This window comes from Pan paniscus, chromosome 18, assembly GCF_029289425.2.
Source record: "Pan paniscus chromosome 18, NHGRI_mPanPan1-v2.0_pri, whole genome shotgun sequence".
NCBI classification, from domain to species: Eukaryota; Metazoa; Chordata; class Mammalia; order Primates; family Hominidae; genus Pan; species Pan paniscus.
The window spans coordinates 76228235-76251100 of NC_073267.2; the positions used below are offsets into that span (position 1 = coordinate 76228235).

At 45.1% G+C, this 22866-nt stretch overlaps 1 protein-coding gene across 1 annotated transcript in view; it reads right to left on the bottom strand.

Moving 5' to 3' along the window:
• DYNC1LI2 (dynein cytoplasmic 1 light intermediate chain 2) overlaps positions 1-22866 on the bottom strand; it is a 30855-nt gene that overhangs the window by 4681 nt on the left and 3308 nt on the right. Inside the window, exons 4-12 of the mRNA XM_034940351.3 lie at positions 16847-17077; positions 10529-10698; positions 8675-8768; positions 6790-6925; positions 4563-4674; positions 3492-3551; positions 2653-2694; positions 2140-2257; positions 255-371 (exon numbers count right to left, since the gene is read on the bottom strand). Coding sequence (XP_034796242.1) covers positions 255-371; positions 2140-2257; positions 2653-2694; positions 3492-3551; positions 4563-4674; positions 6790-6925; positions 8675-8768; positions 10529-10698; positions 16847-17077 — 1080 coding nt within the window. The remainder of the gene's footprint in view (positions 1-254; positions 372-2139; positions 2258-2652; positions 2695-3491; positions 3552-4562; positions 4675-6789; positions 6926-8674; positions 8769-10528; positions 10699-16846; positions 17078-22866) is intronic.

Sequence of the window (22866 nt, forward strand, 5' to 3'; positions counted from 1 at the left end):
CCTCAACTCACCCAACACCCAGTTCCCGAGAACCCAAATGTACACAAATCCCACTCTCAATGTGCCAAGGAAACCTGCATGGTAGTAAGGCAATCCCACTGAAAGCACGGCACACTGCTCAGTAGGAAACGAAGACCTGCTTCCTTGCTTGGCTATTCAGGACACTGCAGGGTCTGCAGGGCAGGTGTCTGCCTCTCCATCCTTGCAGCACTACTCAACCACAAGAGTCACAAGTCTCCAGGGCCCTTCTGTACCTGACTTCTTGGCTGTGCTCTGCACCCCACCAGCACCAGGACTTCCAGGAGAGCCTGTCTTTTTACTCAACAGACTGTTGAAGAAGCTGGCCAACACCCCTTCACTTGCTGCATTATCTAAGGAAAATTAAAGGGGAAAAAAAGCATCATATAAACTGGAAGACTTAAAATTAAACACCCTAGTTCTCAGCTTGGCATTAGCCACTTGTGGCTATCAGCTTCCTAGGATATTGATAACATTCATTCGCTACGATGCCTTTACACTACTACTGCTGAGGCTACTTAGCATGATTACTAAGTGGAACCATGTTTACATTTCCCACTTGTTTGGGAGCAGAATAGATAACCTGTGCTCCACACCACCTCCCTGTCCATGAGACAGTGTTTTTCAAAGTTGCATGAGCACTTAACATTCCAAACCTGCTGTGAAAAGCTCACATCCTGAATAGAAGACACCCATCAAACAAGGAAGCATTAAATAAAACTGTTTTTTAACGATTTTACTGCAGGCAGCATCTGTGAGTATCACTAAGTTACTGGGATAAAAGCTACTTAATCTGAAAAGTAATTGAGCTTGACAAGAGAAGTGAAGGGGGAAAAATCCCCACAACTCATAGACAGTCATCATATAAACATAATGAGAAACAAAGTTACAGATTCAAAATACACATTTTAAAGTGACTCCCTCAGCCAGGGGTGGTGGCTCACGCCTGTAATCCCATCACTTGGGGAGACCAAGGGCGTAGGACTGCTTGAGGCTAGGAGCTTGAGATCAGCCTCGGCAACATAAGTGAGACCCCTACCTCTATAAAAAATATTTTTGTTTGTGTTTTTTTGAAATGGAGTCTTGCTCTGTCACCCAGGCTGGAGTGCAATGGCACAATCTCGGCTCACTGCAACCTCCATCTCCCAGGTTTAAGCCGTTCTCCTGCCTCTGCCTCCCGAGTAGCTGGGATTACAGGTGCCCACCATCACGCCTGGCTAATTTTTGTATTTTTAGTACAGAGGTTTCACCATGTTGGCCAGGCTGGTCTCAAACTCCTGCCCTCAAGTGATCTGCCCGCCTCAGCCTCCCAAAGTGCTGAGATTACAGGATTACAGGCTTGAGTCACCACGCCAGGCCTTTTTTTTGGAAACAGTCTCTCACTCTGTCACCCTGGCTGGAGCATGGTGGCATAATCACAGCTCAACTGCAGCCTCAATGCCCTGGGCCCAAGCAATCCTGCCGCTTCATCCACTTGAGTAGCTGGGACTACAGGCAAGCACCATCATGCCCAGCTAATTTTTCAATATTCTGTAGAGGCGAGGTCTCACTATGTTGCCCAGGCTAGTCTCGAACTCTTTAGCTCAAGCTATCCTCCCACCTTGGCCTCCCAGAGTACTAGGATTATAGGCATGAGCCACTGCATCTGGCCTACAATAAAAATTTTAAAAATTAGCTGGGCATGGTGGCACACGCCTATAGTCCCAGCTACTCCAGAGTTGACATGGGAGGACCACTTGAGCCCAGGAGTTTGAGGCTGCAGTGTGCTATGATCGCATCACTGTGCCACAGGCTGGGTGACAGAGTGAGACCCTGTCTCTAAAAAAATAAAGTTACTATTTTGCATTCCTCTCTGAAGGAATGAGCAGGGCCTAAGTGAGGTCTCACACAGAGCCAGGTGCATGGGCTACCAATTCTAACAAAGGAACAGGCCCTGGTCTCTGCCTACCATGGACCTTCTTCCTCTGGAATGGGGTAAATGGAAAGTAGCCCTTATCGGGGAAGAGAATAGCGTGGCTTCCATGAGTCTCCACATTATAGACTCAGCCACCCAGCCCCTGCAGGGCTCAGGTCTAAAACTAAACTACTCCCCAAAAAGACATACTTTTGAGGAATACATACTTTTGATGTTTGGGTCCGGCTTTTTTACTGACGTGCCTGGGGAGGAGCTAGGCACACTGGCTGGCCCTCCCCGACCCTGGGTCCTTGGAGAGCCAGAGGGTCCTCTTGCAGGAGATTCCTAAGTCCAAAAGCAGCTAAGGTCACACACAGGCATAACAATAACAAAAAATACATATGCCACAAATGGAGACATGCTTCTGAGGGATATTTTTCACAGGCTATGGTACAGGACTGGGAGTATGCTCTCAATTCAAGCCCTTTCTGGCTCTGTTTCTCCTGAGAGGAAGACATCCAGATAACAAAGCCAGCTCACTCTAATTCCCAGAGTTGTATTCTTTCATCAGAAACTTCTTGAGTTTCCTTTATGTTTCTGGTCATGGGTCTTTAGGGAAACCAAATTCCCACTGAAAATACAAAACCCACACAAATATACGCTCTCACAAATAATGGTATAAAGTTTGATGACACCCACAACACTGGGCCTTGACCCTCTGTTTAGTGTAAGGTACTCACAGAAGCTCTCGTGGGCGTGGCTGGTTGCTTGGCAAGGAGTGACTGCAAAGAGAGGGACAAACTGGCCATTAACCAAGGCCTGCAGAGAGCACTGAAGGTCTAGAGAAAAACTTACTCCAAGTACTCCACTAGAGGGCACTATTAACAACAACTAAGTCCTATGTTTTATACCACAGATGCCAAAAAATTTTAATTGAGCCGTTTGGTATATGGTGAAAAAAAATACTCCAAGTAACCAGTTTTGAAGCTAAGGAAGCAAGCAAAGGACAGAAAGGAAAAAGATGGAAAAAGAAGGAAACAGTTGGAAAAAGAACCATCAAAACTTCCTGCTGACCTGCCTGTACCACTGGGCAGATGATAGGTGGACCCAGGACACATCTAACAATAATCTGGGTGACAGAAATGGGAAGTCTGCATTCTAAACCGTCAGCTTGGGGAAGTTACTCTCCTCATCTGCAAAATAGGCATCACCTGCCTTTATGTACAGGGCTGTGTGAGGCTACATGAAATAATGGAAGTGTGGTCAGGTTACTTGGTTAACTGTCAACATAGGAAGTATTATGCCAGAAAACCACATTTCCAAAGAAAGAGCACTTAAAAGACGTGAATCCTACTATTCCTGTAGGAGAGTCTGCAAGGCAGGTAGGTGATCTCCTAAGGAGGTGGTCCATCCCCAACTAATCCTAGAAATAAGGAGGGAATGAGGAGACCTGGTCTCAACCCCTCTACCACTGCAAGCTCTTTGTGACTTCCCACATGCAGACACCCCCAACCCCACCCTAGGGACTGGCATTTCATGCATGAGAAGGCCTCTGTTCTAACCTCACTGGTCTTCTTACCTGTTGCTTCATTAGGAACACCTGCTCATCTTCTGCTGCCAACTCTTTGTCGTGGACCAGCTGTGAAACAACATACATGTTTGTGGCCACAGGCCAAGAATACTCCTAACCACTGTCAAACTTCATGCTGAAAGGAGAGTCCGAGACTCAGGCTTCAACACAGGTCTGGGAGATCCCTGCTGAGACTGCAGAGTAATATTTTTCTAGCCTGGCACAGACCTCTCCCAAAACCAGCCGCAGCATGTAGCCAACTGGCGTTTTTAAGTCTGGCAGGTTCTAAACACCTCAGGGTCTGCAGGACATCACATGAGGGGATCCAGTAACAGTAATCCAGAGGCAGCACTGGCAGGACTTAATGGGAAACACCACCAACTCCAGGTGGGCATTCCATCACTCCTGCCCACCAGCCCTGAGCCATTTACATAACACCAGACCTCATTTAAAGATCAACAAAAAGGCCCTGGGACTTACTACTCCCCACTACCCCCCACAAACTATACAATGTGTAAGACCTGTTTCTTTATAGTTTTTTTTTTTTTTTTTTTTTTTTTTTGAGATGGAGTCTCGCTCTTGTCACCCAGGCTGGAGCACAGTGGCCCGATCTCGGCTCATTACAACCTCCGCCTCCCAGGTTCAAGCAATTCTCCTGCCTCAGCCTCCCAACTGCTGGGATTACACGAATCAGCCACCACGCCCCATCTTTATAGGCTTCTTTTTGCATTAAAAAACACCTAAACCCTTTTTCTTCTTTTCTTTTTTTGATATGGAGTCTCACTCTGTTGCCAGGTTGGAGTGCAGTGGCGCAATCTGGGTTCACTGCAATCTCTGCCTCCCAGGTTCAAGTGATTCTCATGCCTCAGCCTCCCAAGTAGCTGGGATTACAGGCGCTTGCCACCATACCCAGCTAATTTTTGTATTTTAGTGGAGATGGGGTTTTGCCATGTTCGCCAGGCTGGTCTCAAACTCCTGACCTCATGTGATCTGCCCGCTTTGGCCTCCCAAAGTGCTGGGATTACAGGCATCAGCCACCGCGCCCGGCCCTAAACCCTTAAAGCAATTGTCTTTGGCTACCTTTCTCACGGGAGGTTTCACAATAAAGTCTTCATATGCATCTTCCGGCTTCACGGTTGTAAAATTTTCATGTAAAATAGCTATTTTCTTTTCATTGTCCCAGCCTGCAGGTCTAAAGGCAAAGAGAGAGGGACTGAATTGCTTTTCCTGGGGCTGCCTTAGAGCATACTCAGATCACATTCAGGACTCCTGGGTAGGACCCTTCTCACAAGATAAAGTGTGTAGTTGTTGGGGGTTGTTTGTAGCTTTTGGCAGATGTGCCAAAATACACCGTGGGTATAATCCATCAGAACATCGCAGGTCCTGCTCCATACTGAGTTCATGGGCCCAAGGTCTAAGGAGCCAGTATGAGATCCCATTCCACAGGCTGCCCCACTCAAAAGCATTTAGCACTCTCCCACAACTCTGCCTAGAAGAGCAAGGACACAGTGGGGTCCTGTTCCGACAGAGAATAGGATGCAGAGAGCAGCACAGAAGGCAGAGCTCAGGATGGGATGGTTTTCTTGGGCTCTGTCATGGCTCCCCTCCTGTGGGTTGTTTCTCTAAGAATTCTTTCAACAGTTATCTTGTGGACTGGTTCATTAACTTTGCTGGCATGGGAAGATGTGTCCTAGAACCAAGGGGCAAGCAGGGCCTGTGTTTATCCTAGGCCCCAAACCAGAGGAGCACAGAGTCCTTGAGGTTCCTACACCAGTGCTGGCCAGCTCAACATCACAGGGTAGGATGGCACCCAAGTTCCATTATGTGAAGCCACAGCCTAGGGTTCCCACCTGAATCCCTTAAAGGTAGCAATGGTAAAATACCCTGTATGACACACTTTTGAACTCGAGCAGCTCTGAAAGATGGCAACTGACTGATTGTTCTCACAGGCCTCTCATTCTCCATCTGACTTCTACTCCATAGCTCTATAATCAAGAGGGTGCTTAGCCAGGGTGCTCCACCCCAATATCCTTGCTGACTTTGCCAGTCACCAGAGAGGTAACTACCAACAGGACCAAATGTGCAAACGGGCAGGGCATGATTGAGATACTGCCGTGAGCCATGCAGCCTTCCGAAGCTGAGAGATGCTTCTTCATTCCAGACCAGCCCCAAATCCAACCGGTCTCCTTGCTCCTAGGGATGACATGTGATTTGGATACCAAGTGATTCCAAACACACCTCTCACTGGGCTTGTGCCTCTGGCGCCTGCCTGACTGCTCTGAACAACTATCTAAAATCAGCCCAAGCCTGTAGGTATGCCATCTATGACTAGCCTGAGTGACACTCTCCTTGACTGTGCAGGAGGCAACCCAAATCCCTGAGAGCTCCTGGCTTTCACATTTCCAGCCTCTCACAGACTGCACTCCCCGGCTCCCCCTATTCCAATTCTTTCCAGTCTGCCTGGGATCTACCATTTGTCTTCCAGCATCACCCTCCTGCTTTCCCTGCCATACTTCCTCCATAACCCCATCACTGCCCTTCCCTTCTTCAGCTGTGTATGTCCCCTCTAGACAGTGCCATATGCAAGGAACACGTATCATTCATTTCTGTGTCCTTTGCAGAGAACCTGAGCACCTAGTGGGTGCTGAATAAGGTTTCCTGAATGAATAATGTAATTGTTTGTTAAGTCAGGAGGATACTGAAGCCTGAACATCAATCTGCTAACACAAGTCCTGTCAGAGACCACAGCTTCATATTTATGCATCCAGCAACACTATGATTCTCCAGTGAGAGAAAGACACCAGCTTAGGAAAACAGGTATCCAAGTCTCTATCGAGGACAATCAATCCCGGTGGCTCCCAAAATGTGAAATGCCAGAAACACAGTAAGCACTTAACATAGCCAAAGCCCATGCTGACAGAGATGCCGAGAGGATGTTTGCAATCATCCCTGCCAACACACAGATAAAGCAGGCGCTTTAATAGAAGACATTCAGGATCCCCCAAGCACAATTCCCTATATTCCCTCCCCAGCCAGTATTTTACCAGAGTTGACAGTGAGTGCCAAAAATGGCTGGCTTAGGTTTTGGCAACTTGCTCTCAAGGAAGAAAGGCAGCACCCCTGACCACACCACCCACTTCCCTCAGGCAGATGCCTCATAATCCGGAAAGGAACAGAGAGAAGGTGCAGTGAGAGAGCTGGCTGTAGAAGACATAGACAGAAGGCACCTTCCTTGAAGGGGTAAAATGTAAAAAGCAAATGTACTTTAAAAAGAAGAGTTTCAAAGCATCAGCTCAAAATAACTCACATAAAAACGGCATCCTTTTCCACAACTAAGGCAGGTGTGGTGAAGTGGAAACCGTATGTTTTATGAACAATATACTTATACAACAAGTCGAGGTTTTTCTCTTCTTTCACTGATGTATAAATCAAGGCAGCTCCATCTAATCAATCTGCTTAAGAAAAATCAATTCACTGCAGGAGGAGACAAAATCGAACACATACAACCTCAAAGTACTACTCATAGGTTGATCAGTTTTTGATCAATATATGAGCAACAGAAAGCATTACAATTTTAAAAACTAAAACGCTTATAGAATTACATAGGCATACTGCACACTGGTAAAAAATAAAAAATAAATAAATAAGTAAAAAGGTCATAGTAGCAGATGAATGAAGTCAAAAGCATAAAGCTATGTTGATGCTAGTGGGCTGTGCAGTTTATTTTTTAACGTGTAAATTGTTGTCTTGATCCCACAGATTACTTCCTGAGAAGTAAAGTATTGGCTCTGAGGTTAGCCCAGGAAAACACTCTCAGAGTATCAAGGTACAGATTCCTTCCCAGACAGATGCCTACATGCGACCAAATTTATCATTAAACCCATCTTTTGAGGGATGGGTGCCAACAGGCTAATGGGCCATCCCAAAAAAGATGGCAGGAACTCATCTCTCACCTCCACCCCAGGGTGTGGAACCATGGCACCAACTGCTATTGGCTTTTTATAGTTAACAGGACTCAAAAGACTACAGACACCACCTCTCTATCATGGACAGCACAAAACATAAACATATGGGAAACACCAGTAGCCTATAAAACAATACCCTGTTTGGTAACTGACCTTTTCTACATAAAAGCAAAGTTTAAAAATATTTCTAAGACAGTATGATAAAAGTAATTTGATGATAAAATGATCACATTAAATTCTTAATAGGAAAGCTTATCAAATGTATAGCATTAATTAAAAGTGGGCGGACACAGTGGCTCACGCCTGTAATCCCACCACTTTGGGAGGCCAAGGAGGGCAGATTACTTGAGGTCAGGAATTCGAGAATAGCCTGGCCAACATGCTGAAACCGTCTCTACTAAAAATACAAAAATTATCCAGATGGCCGGGCATGGTGGCTCGCGCCTGTAATCCCAGCACTTTGAGGGGGCCGAGGTGGGTGGATCACATGAGGTCAGGAGTTCGAGACTAGCCTGGCCAACATGGTGAAACCCCGTCTCTACTAAAAATACAAAAATTAGCCGGGTGTGGTGGCTCATGCCTGTAATCCCAGCTACTCGGGAGGCTGAGGCAGGAGGGTCGCCTGAACCTAGGAGGTGGAGGTTGCAGTGAGCCGAGATCATGCCACTGTACTCCAGCCTGGACGACAAGAGTGAAGCTCTGTCTCAAAACAAACAAACAAAAATCTGGAAGTGGTGGCGCACACCTGTAGTCCCAGGTACTCAGGAGGCTGAGGCAGGAGGATTGCTTGAACCCAGGAGCACAAGAGCTAAGACTGCACCACTGTACTCCAGCCTGGGTGACAGAGCAGACTCTGTCTCAGAAAAAAAATTTAAAAATAAGCCGAGCGCAGTGGCTAACAGCTATAATCCCAGCACTTTCAGAGGCTGAGGTAGGTGATCACTTGAGGTCAGGAATTTGAGACTAGCCTGGCCAAAGTGGTGAAACACCATCTTAAAACAAACAAACAAACAAACAAACAAACAAACAAACAGAGTGATCAAAGGTAGATACAAGTTAATAAACCTAAAACTCCGATACAGTAAAACATAAACCTAGTAAAAAGATATGTACAAATTCTCTTTGGCAGAACACTATTCTGGGTTTGGGAGGTGCTTTATCTCTTTGAAGATGCCCCATTTGGAAGAAAGCCTGTGACCCAGGCCCCACACAGCACCCAAAGGATACACTGAAGGCAGAACCTCCGCAGGTGTGACTGGATAAAGTCCAAATGCTCATCCCTGTAATCGTGCTCCTTCTCCAGGACACTCACCGCATCACACTGCAGGGAAGACAGACAGAGTCACCTTTTTGCTTCATTGCCTGCTGACGATGGGAACACCTCATTCTTCAGAAATAAAGTATTGTGGCTCCAAAGAAGAAAGCCACAGCTCAGGGTCCAAGCATTAATTAGAGAAGAGTAAAAAAGAACTGGAGATTTTTCTCATTCATCTTGGGCCTCGTTTTTTTTTTTTTATCTGTAGAGTGAAGATGTAATAGGCCTGATCACCTAACAGTTTGTTCTAAACATCAAACAAGCTCCCATCAGGAGACAGGCCCGGTGTAAACAGTTGTACACTTCACTCCACAGAGCTCCATTCTCAAGAACAGGATGAGAATGGCACACTATAATTGGGTAACATGATGGCTCTGACTGGAAATAAAGTACTTTTAAAACCCAAAATGTGGCCAGGCATGGTGGCTTACACTTCTAATCCCAACACTCTGGGAGGTCAAGGTGGGCAGATCACCTGAGGTTGGGAGTTTGAGACCAGCCTGACCAAGATGGAGAAACCCACATCTCTAATAAAAATACAAAATTAGCCAGGCATGGTGGCGGACACCTGTAGTCCCAGCTACTCAGGAGGCTGAGGCAGGAGAATCGCTTGAACTGGGAAGGCAGAGGTTGCAGTGAGCCGAGATCACACCACTGTACTCCAGCCTGGGCAACAAGAGTGAAACTCCGTCTCAAAAAAAAAAAAAAAAAAAAAAAAAGTTTTAAAACCTATTGTTTTTCCTTATATAAGAGATACAACTTTATTTCTCTATTTCTCTATGACTGAACTTTTTTTTTTTTTTTTTTTTTTTTGAGACATAGTCTCACTCTGTCCCCCAGGATGGAGTGCAGTGGCGCCATCTCAGCTCACTGCAACCTCAGCCTCCCAGCTCAAGCAATTCTCCTGCCTCAGCCCCTGAGTAGCTGGGATGACAGGCACCTGCCACCACGCCTGGCTAATTTTTCTATTTTAGTAGAGACAGGGTTTCACCATGTCGGCCAGGCTGGTCTTGAACTCCTGACCTCAAATGATCCACCCACCTGAGCCTCCCAAAGTGCTGGGATTACATGAGCCACCATGTCTGGCATGACTGAACTTAATTTTTATTCCTACCTCATCTTTCTAATTTTCCACCATCAGTTTGGACCACATCAGCTGATTTAAATAGCCTTAAGGAAACTGCTGTGAGTTCTTTTTTTTTTATTTTTATTTTTTGAGATGGAGTGTTGCTCTATCGCCCAGGCTGGAGTGCAATGGCACGATCTCGGCTCACTGCAAGCTCCACCTCCTGGGTTCACGCCATTCTCCTACCTCAGCCTCCCAAGTAGCTGGGACTACAGGTGCCCGCCACCACGCCTGTCTAATTTTTTGTATTTTTTGTAGAGACGGGGTTTCACCATGTTAGCTAGGATGGTCTCCATCTACTGACCTCATGATCCACCCACCTCAGCCTCCCAAAGTGCTGAGATTACAGGCGTGAGCCACCGCAACTGGCCAACTGCTGTGAGTTCTAAGTTTGAAAGTCAACAGTGCTTCAGAGACATTAACCCTAGGCCATGAGCAAACTGACTAGTCATGTTTCCTGCATTTAAATTTCCAATTTACATGATAATTTTTTCTGTCTTGACATAGTCAATGTACCTTAATGAATCTCAAATAAGCCCAAGTCTCCCTTGGGAAAAAAACGTCAACAGTTTCTCAAACTTTCAGATGGTGACTGTTCACCACCCGAACCCAGCCAAGCCAACAACCCCCTGGCACGCACCTTTGTGCACACCACCAACACCGGGATCCCCAGGTTATGAGTCAGCACATTGTCACCCAGAGGCAGGGCAACATTTTCTTCATCAGAGCCTGAGGTCAGAGGGCCTCTTCTCTGTGGGGAACCTTGACAACCTTCTTCAGGTTCCATATAGTCTTGAAAATCTTTCACAACTGGGGGAAAAAGAGGAAAAAAAATCACATGCACATAAATAAAAATACATGTTAGCTTTAGAACACTGAAAAGAAGGCAATAATAAGCACAAAACACAGGCAGTTGTGTGTGACAAACTTCTTAGTCACATCCAACTGCAAAATCAAGGATTTGGGGATAGTGATACAAAATGCCAATTCTGAAATATTCAGTGTGAGCTTTGTAACATCGGGGCAGCAAAGACATTCCCCTGGGCATCTTTAATTGCACCAAACCCCTGAACAGGTTTTTTTTTCTTCTTTTTTGAGACAAAGTCTTGCTCTGTTGCCCAGGCTGAAGTGCAGCAGTCTGATATCACCATCTTCTGAGCTCAAGTGATCTTCCCACTTCAGCTTCCCAAGTAGCTGGGACTAAAGGCATGTGCCACCACGCCCAGCTACTTTTTAAATTTTTGTAGAGGTGGGATCTTCCTGTGTTGCCAGGTTGGTCTCAAACTCTTGGGCTGCAGAGATCCTGCTACCTCGGCTTTCCAAAGTGCTGGGATTATGGGATTACAGTCTTGAGCCACCATGTCTGGCCCTTAAACAGGTTTTTAAAAAATACTAAGGTTTCAATAGTTCTTACCATGAAGAAAGCCACTTTTCTTATGTATCTTATATTTTCGGAATACCAGAAGAGTTGAACTGTGTAACTTCAACATAGCCGACCATTAGAAACAGCTATAACTTACAATACTTATCACAGTCCTCATTAGAAACGCCTAATGAGCTGGGCACAGTGGCTCATGCCAGTAATCCCAGCACTTTGGGAGGCCGGGGCGGGTGGTTCACCTGAGGTGAGGAGTTTGAGACCAGCCTGGCCAACATGGCAAAACCCCATCTGTACTAAAAATACAAAAATTAGCTAGGGGTGGTGGTGCACCTGTAGTCCCAGCTACTTGGGGACTCGTGCTAAGGCATGAGAATCGCCTAAACCTGGGAGGTGGAGGTTGCAGTGAGCTAAGATTGCATCACTGTACTCCAGTCTGGGCAACAGAGTGAGACTATACCTCAAAAAACAAAACAAAACAAAAAACAAAAACAAACAAAAAACAACAAGCTTCCATCCTGGCCAACATGGTGAAACCCTGTCTCTGCTAAAAATACAAAAATTAGCTGGGTGTGGCAGCACGTGCCTGTAATCCCAGCTACTTGGGAGGCTGAGGCGGGAGACTCAGTTGAACCAGGGAGTCGGAGGTTGCACTAAGACAGAGCGAGACTCCGTTTCAAAAAAAAAAAATGCTTAATGAAACAATTGAATTTTATAAGAACATGCTGTTTCCACACAGCTGAAGCTTGTCAGCACTAAGTAACCGGGCTGGTCTTGCCCAGCACCAGATGTATTTCCTTATTATCCTCACTCTTGTGGACTCAGTCTCATCTTTTGGGGATCCCAAGTCACTTGTGCAGTGTTCACGGCCTATTCCTGCCTAACACAAGAAAGGGTCAGTGGTACAACATCCACTTATTGGCATACAATATTCACTAATCCAGCTAAGGAAGGCCATTAAGGTGACAATGGTCCGAGCCTCAGTTAAGCCAAGTGACCACAAAGCCCACAGCTCTGCACCTTTATGTGGGCACTTCAAGGCTCTCATGTTGGGCCAGAGAACAAAAAATGCAACAGTTAAAGCTACCTTGAGCCAGAGAAGAAAACAGGCAGCTCTACCCTTCTAAGTCCAGTAAGACTGAAGGATCAAAGGCCTTTTACTCTCACCAACATGCTAAGTAAATTCAAACAACAGGACTGAAGAGGACCTAGAGAAAGGTCCTACCTGCTCCTCTTCACCCACAGAACACGTTTCAAACATTTCAAACCACGAGTTTTTATTTACAAAGACTTGACGTTACTATTATATGAGCTTCTGAAATTATCTGAGAGCTCTCTGTCTTTCATGTAATAGTGAGCAAACTGAAAACTAACTGATTAGGCCCTAAAGTGCAGATGTGATATTTCATCTCTACAGCTTCTTTTTTTTTTTTTGAGATGGAGTTTCGCTCTGTCACCGAGGCTGGAGTGCAGTGGCACAATCTCGGCTCACTGCATCCTCCACCTCCCGGGTTTAAGTAATTCTCTGCCTCAGCCTCCTGAGTAGCTGGGATTACAGGCACCTACCACCATGCCCGGCTAATTTTGTTATGTATTTTTAGTAGAGACAGGGTTTCACCATCTTGGCCAGGCTGATCTTGAACTCCTGACCTTGTGATCCACCCACCTCAGTCTCCCAAAGTGCTGGGATTACAGGCGTGAGCCACAGCGCCCGGCCTACAGCATCTCTTTAATTAAGCTCATTCATGTACTTTCACTGTCAGGCTAAACGCGATGGCTTATGTCTGTAATCCCAGAACTCTGGCAGGCCAAGGCGGGTGGATCATGAGGTCAGGAATTCAAGACCAGCCTGGCCAACATGGTGAAACCTTGTCTCTACTAAAAATACAAAAATTAGCCAGGCATGGTGGCAGGCACCTGTAATCCCAGCTACTTGGGAGGCTGAGGCAGGAGAATCACTTGAACCCAGGAGGTGGAGGTTGCAGTGAGCCGAAATCGTGCCATTGCACTCTAGGCTGGGTGACAGTGAGACTCTGTTTCAAAAAAAAACAAACACACACACACACACACACACACACACACAAATACTTCACTGTTAATACAAATAATCTAGTCAAGTAAACCGTACTCCATTTTGGATAAAAACAGAGAAGAACTCCTCCATGTGGTTGTTGGAAGGGTCTTTAAAGGAATCAAATATTCTCACATTTTTCTCTTTAAAAGCACTTTTAACAAATCTTCAAATCAATAAAATACACAATGGCTTAACTGGGCAAGATCTAATGCCCCAAGATCTCATGAGGCACTCAACTAGGGCTTCCCAGACAGTGAGAAGCACAGAGCCTGGAAGGGCTCACAGGTAAGCTAAGCTACGGTTGGAAGGTGGAGGTAGGCAGCTCAGACAGCTGGCTCCACGAACCTCCACCCCATTACCTCGTGCACTGTAAACTTTTCTGCTGTTTTTTACCTGTGCCATGAGGAGAAAATAGTTCAGAAGCCCTAGATTATTCACGCTCTAAAGGAATGACTTAATTGTGGCTGCCCAACAATAGGAAATTCACATTTTTAAATAACTTAGCATTTTATTTTATTTATTTAATTGTTTTTGAGATAGAGTCTTGGCTCTGTTGCCCAGGCTGCGGGGCAGTGGCACAATCATGGCTCACTGCAGCCTCGACCTGCTGGGCTCAATCAATTTGTCTGCCTCCGAGTAGCCGGGACTACAGGCATGTACCACCATGACTGGCTAAATTTTTTTAGAGACGGGGTTTCACCATGTTGCCCAGGCTGGTGTCAAACTTTTGGGCTCAACCAATTAGCCCACTTCAGCTTCCCAAAGTGCTGGGGTTACAAGCATTGAGCCACTGCACCTGGCCAACTTAGCATTTTAGAAAACAATTTGGAAAGCAGAGCAAATGTACATAACATGAGTGAAAAGGCAGTATTAAAAAGAGGAAGGACCATGTAAGTTGGATAGTAAAACGTGCATTTTTTCTTGGGTATACACATACTGCAGTGTTAACAATTTCTCTCCAGATGGTGAGTATTTCACAGCAGGGGACATCAGCCCACTTGGGGCTTCCCTTTGGAATCAGATGGGAGTGGGTACAAGAAGATCACAGAGCATCTTCACTGCTGCTGCTGCTTCTCTCTCAACTTTTCCCTCCTACCTCATTTATTGGTTTCACAGTCCTGAGAAGACTCCATAGTCCTACATAAGCATAAGAAAAGCCCCATATATAAAACAAGAAAGAGAAGACTAAAGTACAAAAAAGTGCCACCTTCTGGTGACTATAGGGGATGCTTTCCCTTTCACTCAGATGATCCCTGCAGCCAAACAGCTGCCACAGACACAAAACCACTGGGAACCTAACCCTAAAAGAGACTGGCCGGCCATGGAGCAGCCTTCTAAAATCATAAGAATGGAGACTGGTGTTGGACTGGAAACCAGGTTGAATAACAGCCCTTCACTCATTCCATATAACATCTAGAGTCCAATTAATCTGGAAAGCAAGAGTCCTCTGGGCAAGAGGATAGCCAACTGCTTTATTAAAATGTAGCCTAAACCCAGTACTAACAAAGCCTCCTCCAACATACAACACAAAGACGTGGCTACCATTCCAAACATCTGAGAAGGGGTGGTGACAGCAGAGAGGCCAATGGAAAACCAACCAGAGTCGTGGGACATGGTTCCAGCAATTGCTAGCTGCCCTATGGTGTCCTCTTTCCTCTTCCTCCTTATAACCAAACTGAACTTTGATATTTAGAACACATGGCAACCCAAAGTAAAGATTACATTTCCCAGCCTCCTTAAGAGACAGCAGCCCCTGCAGCCCTGCATTTCTCTTCCTCCATCCTGCTGACTGGAACACGGATGTGAAGGCTAGAGCTCTCAGTCAGGAGGAAGAGAACCACACCCTAGAAATGACAAAGCAGTAAGCACAAAGGAGCAAGGTCCTCCAGCTGTCTTCCCAGGGCTCTAATTTCCAGTCCTCAACTACCTACACCTCTAGATTTCATTTACAGGAGAGAAATAACCCTCAGTCTTGTTTAAGCCATTATGTTATCTCAGGTTTTATGTCACATGCAGCTGAATCTAATCCTAAATAACAGCCATCAATGACTAAATCACAAAATAAATTCAGTGTTTCATGGAAATTTAAGCCCCCCAGAAGCAGGCATTTTATTTACTGTGTCTCCAGCACCTAGAACCTGGTACCTGGTACAGTATAGGGCAGACACTTTCCCTATCTGGGAAAAAACAATATTGGCTCAATCTCTCTCTTTTCTGTCTTAACAGATCTCTACAAGGTTATCACTCTAAGAAAACAGCTTCAGAGAACTGAAGTCACCAGTACATTAGCCCACTCATCTGGGTACAAAGCTGTCTGTGCAGTGGATGAAAGCAGGTCTTCAGACTCAGAACTATTCAGAGAAGTTGTCCTTAAGGGCTCTATTTCAGGGAAAAAGAGGCATTATCTAGAAAGGTCAGTGGTTGAAGACACATGAGCTGAGCTGCATAACAATCACAGTAGCACACATGCGGGTGACCAGGGAAATATACACATGCACAACAAACCGAAGAATACAATGTTAAACTCATTGTTTTAGCCAACGTGGGACAGAAGCAAGATGAAGTACTGGACAGAAAACACACTGCGAGAAACTTGATTTAAAAAGCGCATCAAAATTTCTGAACCATTCTGCCAGTAAGTGTGAAGATCCCGTGTGCCATGCCCGAGAAGCCCTCATTAATTCACCAGAGGGGGTGATGTCATCCTGTGAAAATACGCCAGGCTGGGTCAAGCTTGCCCCGGCCAGGACGGCTGCTGCTGCTGCCATGGCTCCAGCCCCTGCCCCTCCCATTTCCCTGGCAAGTGGACAGAAGATGATGTAACTGCACAGAAGCAAGGGAAAGGAAAAACAAGCTTCTGAACCACATTAAGGAAAAAAAAAACCCAAACAAACTTCCTTTAATTTGAAAGTTCTTTGTTGTCAAAAGGGCTTGGATGTCCTTAGTCTTAAAATAACCTTTCATGTTAATTACGAAAAAAAAAAAAAAAGACACTCCTATTTCTAACTAAAATCGTATTTTGCTGGATTCCAAAATGAACTAAGGAGCTGAAAGCTTTGTCTTCTTTAGGACTTCCTCTAAGCCTGCCAACATGAGGGTCCATAGGGCCTTAATGGAATTCCAGGGCAGTAAACTCAAGCTGCAGAGACCACAGCAAACCCTCACATCCTCTGATGTTAACTCAGCAGACAGAGAGTAACAGAAAAGCACAGAGATCCACAGAACTTAACACATTTTAGGGAGTGAGGGAAGAACTCTTATTTGAAACGGAAACCAATGAAGATAATAAATATTGATTTGTTTTCTTCAACTTGTGACACTTGAGTTAAAGACTGCTTTGAATACTTTTGACTACTGAGTTTACAAGAGGAACTCTGAAATAAATGGTGCAAACAAAACAAAACCACGAAGCAAGGGAAGCCTCTAGGATTGGGAAAAGGAAAGTGATTCAAACCATCTAAAGAGACTAGTGAACTTCCCAATTAAGAAAATTATATTTTACTCACACTTCCGTTCCAGCTCCCTCATTTTTTCTGGTGGAATTTTCATTTTATCAATGTGCTCACGTAAAACACTAGCCCATTTCTGCAGAGATTCCATCACAGTCCAAGGTCTAGACATGTCTGCAACAAAAATGACGAGGGTCTCTGGCAAGGATTCAGCAGAAACTGCAAATTTCAGCAGGCCTTTGTGGTACAAGTCTCCATCCAGAATCCACACGTTGCAGCGCGTGTGATCTGAGAAAACAAGTGAATGAAGCTAGTTACCACCTGACAGTGACCATCAGCATAGCTGCAGAAACAGACACATCAGGAAGATCTTGAAGGTGACAGCTATGAATTCTAAATAGAATGCAAAATTTGGAAATCCAAACCAAAAAGTGCCCAAGTGCTCAGGAGACAGCAATCCTTGGTCCTGGTGCCTTTAAAACTACAGTAATATAGGGTCCAGGCATGGTGGCTCACACCTGTAATCTCAACACTTTGAGAGGCTGAGGCAGGTGGATCACTTGAGGTCAGGGGTTCAAGACCAGCCTGGCCAACATGGCAAAACCCCATCTCTACTAAAAGTACAAAACAAATTAGCCGGGCATCGTGACACTTGCCTGTAATCCCGGCTACTTAGGAGGCTGAGGCAGGAGAATTGCTTGAACCCAGGAAGTAGAGGTTGCGATGAGCTGAGATTGTGCCAATGCACTCCAGCCTGGGCAACAGAATGAGAGTCCATCTCAAAAAAAAAACTACAGTAATATAGGAGGTGTTCGCACCTAAAAAGGTTTCCAAAATGTCTATGAAGTAAAGAGTGAGGGTATCAGACCCAGCGCGGTGGCTCACACCTATAATCCCTGCACTTTGGGAGGCTGAGGCGAACTGATCACGAGGTCGGGAGTTCAAGACCGGCCTGGCCAGCATGGTGAAACCTGTCTCTATTAAAAATACAAAATTTAGCTGGGCATGGTGGCAGGCGCCTGTAATCCCAGCTACTTGGGAGGCTGAGGTAGGAGAATCACTTGAACCCGGGAGGCAGATGTTGCAGTGAGTCGAGATCGTGCCACTGCACTCCAGCCTAGATGACAGAGTGAGACTCGGTCTCAAAAAAAAAAAAAAAAAAAAAAAAGGGTGAGAGTCTCTTAGCTTTCAATAAGAACCAAAAGATACTAATGTTCACTGGTCAACTGTGCCACAACCTAAATAATCCATCATCCTAAGATAACAGCAATCAGTAAAGCAGTGAGCTGTGCTGAAGAGCCTATGTTTAAACAAGCCCTTCTTGTGCTGGTCACACTAAACAATGCATTCACATACTATAAAGGATGCCAAAGAGACAGAACCTTTGTATTTAAATGTGAAGATAAAATCATCACTTACATAAATTGAGATATGAATTACCAGACGCCTAATTATATTGGGGAATTAGTAATTTTTTGTTATGATAATAATATGGTTATGTTTTTAAAAAATTCTTATCTTAGATGTCCTTATGGCAGTATACATAGATAAAATTTAATGTCTGAAATCTGCTTCAAAATCATCTAGTGGGGAGTAAACAGAGCAAAGAGTAAAAGTACAGTTGAAATAAAATTGATCAAGAACTGGTTATATATGTATGTATATTTATTTTTGAGACAGCGTCTGAGACACCCAGGCTGGAGTGCAGTGGCAACTGCAGTCTTGATTTCCTGGGATAGTGATCCACCCACTTCAGCCTTCCAAGTAGCTGGGACTACAGGCACAAGCCACCATGCCCAGCTAATTTTTTAGTTTTTTGTAGAGATAGGGTTTCCTGATATTGCCCAAGCTGGTCTCAAACTCCTAGGCTCAAGCAATGCTCCTGCCTCGGCCTTCTAAAGTGCTGGGATTACAGGCCTCAGCCAGTGTGCCCAGCCAGAACTGGTAATTGTTGAAGCAAGGTGACAAGTACACTGTGGCTCATGATACCACTCTCTACTTTGTATATATTTTTTGTTTTCTATTAAAATAGATTCACACAAATGTGCAAGTGCTAAGATTTAATGAAACGTGGTTCCAAATGAATACCAGGATGACCTAACTGCCGAAGACAATTCTCCAAATTTATTCATTTATTTGAGATGGAGTCTCACTCTATCACCCAGGCTGGAGTGTAGTGGCACGATATTGGCTCACTGCAACCGCCGCCACCCCTCCCTGCTGCCCAGGTTCAAGCGATTTTCCTGCCTCAGCCTCCCAAGTAGCTGGGACTACAGGCACGTGCCACTACGCCTGGCTAATTTTTGTATTTTTAGTACAGATGGGGTTTCACGACGTTGGCCAGGCTGGTCTCGAACTCCTGACCTCAAGTGATCTGCCCGCCTCAGCCTCCCAAAGTGCTGGGATTATAGGCATGAATCACCATGCCCGGCCAAATTTATAATGTATTTTTAGAAATTTTCAGTTATCTTTGAGAACTATTTTTTATTTATTTTTATTTTTTGAGATGGAGTCTCCCTCTGTCACCCAGGTTGGAATGCAGTGGTGCAAGCTCAACTCATTGCAATCTCCTACTCTAAGGCTTCGATTCTCCTGCCTCAGCTTCTGAGTAGCTGGGATTACAGGAGTGCACCACTACGCCCAGCTAATTTTTGCATTTTTAGTAGAGACCAGGTTTCACCATGTTGGCTGGGCTAGTCTCGAACTCCTGACCTGTGGTGATCTGCCCGCCTCAGCCTTGTTGGGATTACAGGCATGAGCCACCGTGCCCGGCAGAACTATTTTTTATAAAAGTACCTTGAGAACTATCATCAAAAATATTTTATTAACTATTAATACTTTTTCTTTTTGTGATGAGTTTTACTTTGTTGCCTAGACTGGAGTGTAGTGGTGTGGTGTAGGGGTGTGCCTAGACTGGCGTAGCTCACTGCAGCCCACGCCTCCCAGGTTCAGGCGATCCTCATGCCTCAGGCTCTTGAGTGGCTGGGATTACAGTTGTGTGCCACCATACTGGCTGATTTTTGTATTTTTAGTAGAAATGGGGTTTCACCACGTTGTCCAGGCTGGTCCCGAACTCCTGGGCTCAAGGGGTCCGCCCACCTCAGCCTCACAAAGTGCTGGGATTACAGGCGTGAGCCACCGCGCCCGGCCTATTAGCTTCTTTTTCAACAAATTCCAACATATACTTTAAAACCAGCAGGGCCCGGTGGCTCACGCCTGTAATCCCAGCACTTTGGGAGTCTGAGGCGGGTGGATCACTTGAGCTCAAGAGTTCAGGACCAGCCTGGACAACATGGCAAAACCCCATCTCTACAAAAGATACAAAAATTAGCCAGGCTTGGTGGCATGTACCTGTAGTCCCAGCTACTCAGGAGACTGAGGAGGGAGGACTGCTTGAGCTCGGGAGGTGGAGGTTGCAGGGAGCTGAGATAACGCCACTGCACTCCAGCCTGGATGACAGAGCCAGACCCTGTCTCAAAAAAAGAAAAAAAATAAAACAAAACAAACAAAAAAACCCAATCTTCCTCTTTTAGAAAAATATACTTTAAAAAAACCTATCTTTTATTAACTACCTTTTTTGTATAAGCAATTAACATGCTATAAAAAAATTTATATTCATGACTTTGTGTCAACAGTATAAAGTATCTAAATCTAGCAATACTTTCAAATTCTATTTTAGCGGCTTTAGTTTGGGTTCTGTGAATGTCCTCAAAAATACTACTCTGTACCCAAAGTCTGTGGGTTTTAATGCCTACCCATCCACAGGCATGGTTCCTTTTTTCAGCCTCTCTCCCCACTGCCCACTACACATAACTCACCCATGTGCTTGGAGATCACACCATGTGTAGCATTAAACAGATGCCCCCAAACCTGGAGGCAGAGGTCCTTTGACATGTCACATCCTACCACAAACTAGGTACAAGCCAGAGACTGTTTTCTCTACCTGGGTAACTGCTTGCAAAGCGTATATTTATAACTCAATCACATCACACAATAAGAAAGACTAGGGCTGGAAAATGTACCATTAACAACAGATAAGGGCAATTCCTCCATCAAACAGGAACTTGCAAGCGGGTGGCCTAAAAAAATCCAATAAATGCAGAGACCAAGAAGTTTTTAAGGTAACTTTAAAAAAAATCTGTATATAAGTTAAAATATACTTAAAGGCAAATAAATGTGGTCAACACGATGCTCTGGCATGAAATATGCTTATGGTATCTTGAAACAGAAGAGGCTATAGAGATTCACAGATTACCTACATCATGTTTTACACTTTCAAAAGAAACAAAAGGGTACTAGAGCTATCACCATGTCTCAAGCACTGTTACACCTGATACACCCTGTATCATTTTGTATAGGCACCATTACCCCATTCTACAAATGAGGAAACTCAAGTACAGAGTGGTTAAGTTAGTTACCCAAAACACAACTACTGACTACAGGCATGGCATTCTGAACGAGTTCTGCCTGGCTCCAAAGCCACAGCTCTTTCCACAGTAACCACACTGTCCAAAAAAGGAAGCAAAAGACTCAATACATGTGAGATCCTCTGGCCAGGCTCAGCAGCCCTGTATGTACAGACTCCAGTGGGCCTAGATGAGTACCCAAATGCCTCTGTCCTTCTTACACAAGAGACTCTTACCCATGCCCTCAACATTTTTTTTTTTTTTTTTTGAGACAGAGTCTCACTCTGTTGCCCAGGCTGGAGTGCAGTGGCACAATCTCGGTCACCGCAACCTCTGCCTCCCAGGTTGAAGCGATTCTCCTGCCTCAGCCTCCTGGGTAGCTGGGATTACAGGCGTGCGCCACCATGCCTGGCTAGTTTTTGTATTTTTACTAGAGACAGAGTTTCACCATGTTGGCCAGGCTGGTCTCAAATGGACCTCAGGTGATCTGCCTGCCTCAGACTCCCAAAATGCTGGGATTACAGGCGTGAGCCACCGCGCCCAGCCACCCATGCCCTCTACTAAACAGCTCTTGGAGATGGTAGAATTACGGTGCTGGAAAGGACCTTGGTTCAACTTTGTCATTTTAGCAATAAGGAAATGGGGGACTAGAGGTGGTAGGATCAGCCCTCATTATATAATCGCCCATACATCGTAATCTTTACTGTTTAAATGAGTAAAGGCAAATATAAAGAAAGTAATTTTTTTTTTTTTTTAAGAAGGAGTCTCGCTTTATCGCCTAGGCTGGAGTGCAGTGGTGCAATCTCGGCTCACTGCAACCTCCACCTCCTGGGTTCAAGCGATTTTCATGCCTCAGCCTCCAGAGTAGCTGGGGCTACAGGCATGCACCACCACGCCTGGCTAATGTTTTGTATTGTTAGTAGAGATGGGGTTTCACCAAGTTGACCAGGCTGGTCTTGAACTCCTGATCCCAAGTGATCCACCCGCCTCAGCCACCCAAAGTGCTAGAATTACAGACGTCAGCCACCACGCCTGCCCTAAAGAAAGTAATTTAGTGAATACACTTCATCTTTAGGTTATACAGATAACTTTTCTACCAAAAAAACAAACCAACCAACCAACCTAGGTACCAACGGTTATTTATTTTTGAATCATTGAAAAGATCTAACATAGGCTGGGTGCAGTGGTTCATGCCTGTAATCCCAGCACTTTGAGAGGCTGAGGCGAGCAGACTGCTTGAGCTCAGGAGTTCGAGACCAACCTGAGCAACATCGTGAAACCCCATCTGTACAAAAATTAGCCAGGTGTGGTGGCACACATCTATGGTCCCAGCTGCTTAGGAGGCTGAGGTGGAAGGATGACCCGAGGCTGGGAGGCAGAGGTTGCAATGAGCCAAGACTGAGCCACTGCACCCCAGCCTGGGTGACAGAGTAAAACCCTGTCTCAAAAAAAAAAAAAAAAAAAAAAGATCTAACATAAAACCAAAAGATTATAAAGGAGGCATTACTGAGCAGTTGTAACCCAAAACCATTACTCCAACTCACAATTACACTTGTAAGAAAACATTTTAAAATTATATGTATTCCTTATAAGAGTGTTTATCATGTGCTTTCAATCATCCTAAGCAGAAACTATTACTACTCACGTTTTAAAGATGAGGAATTAAAGAAT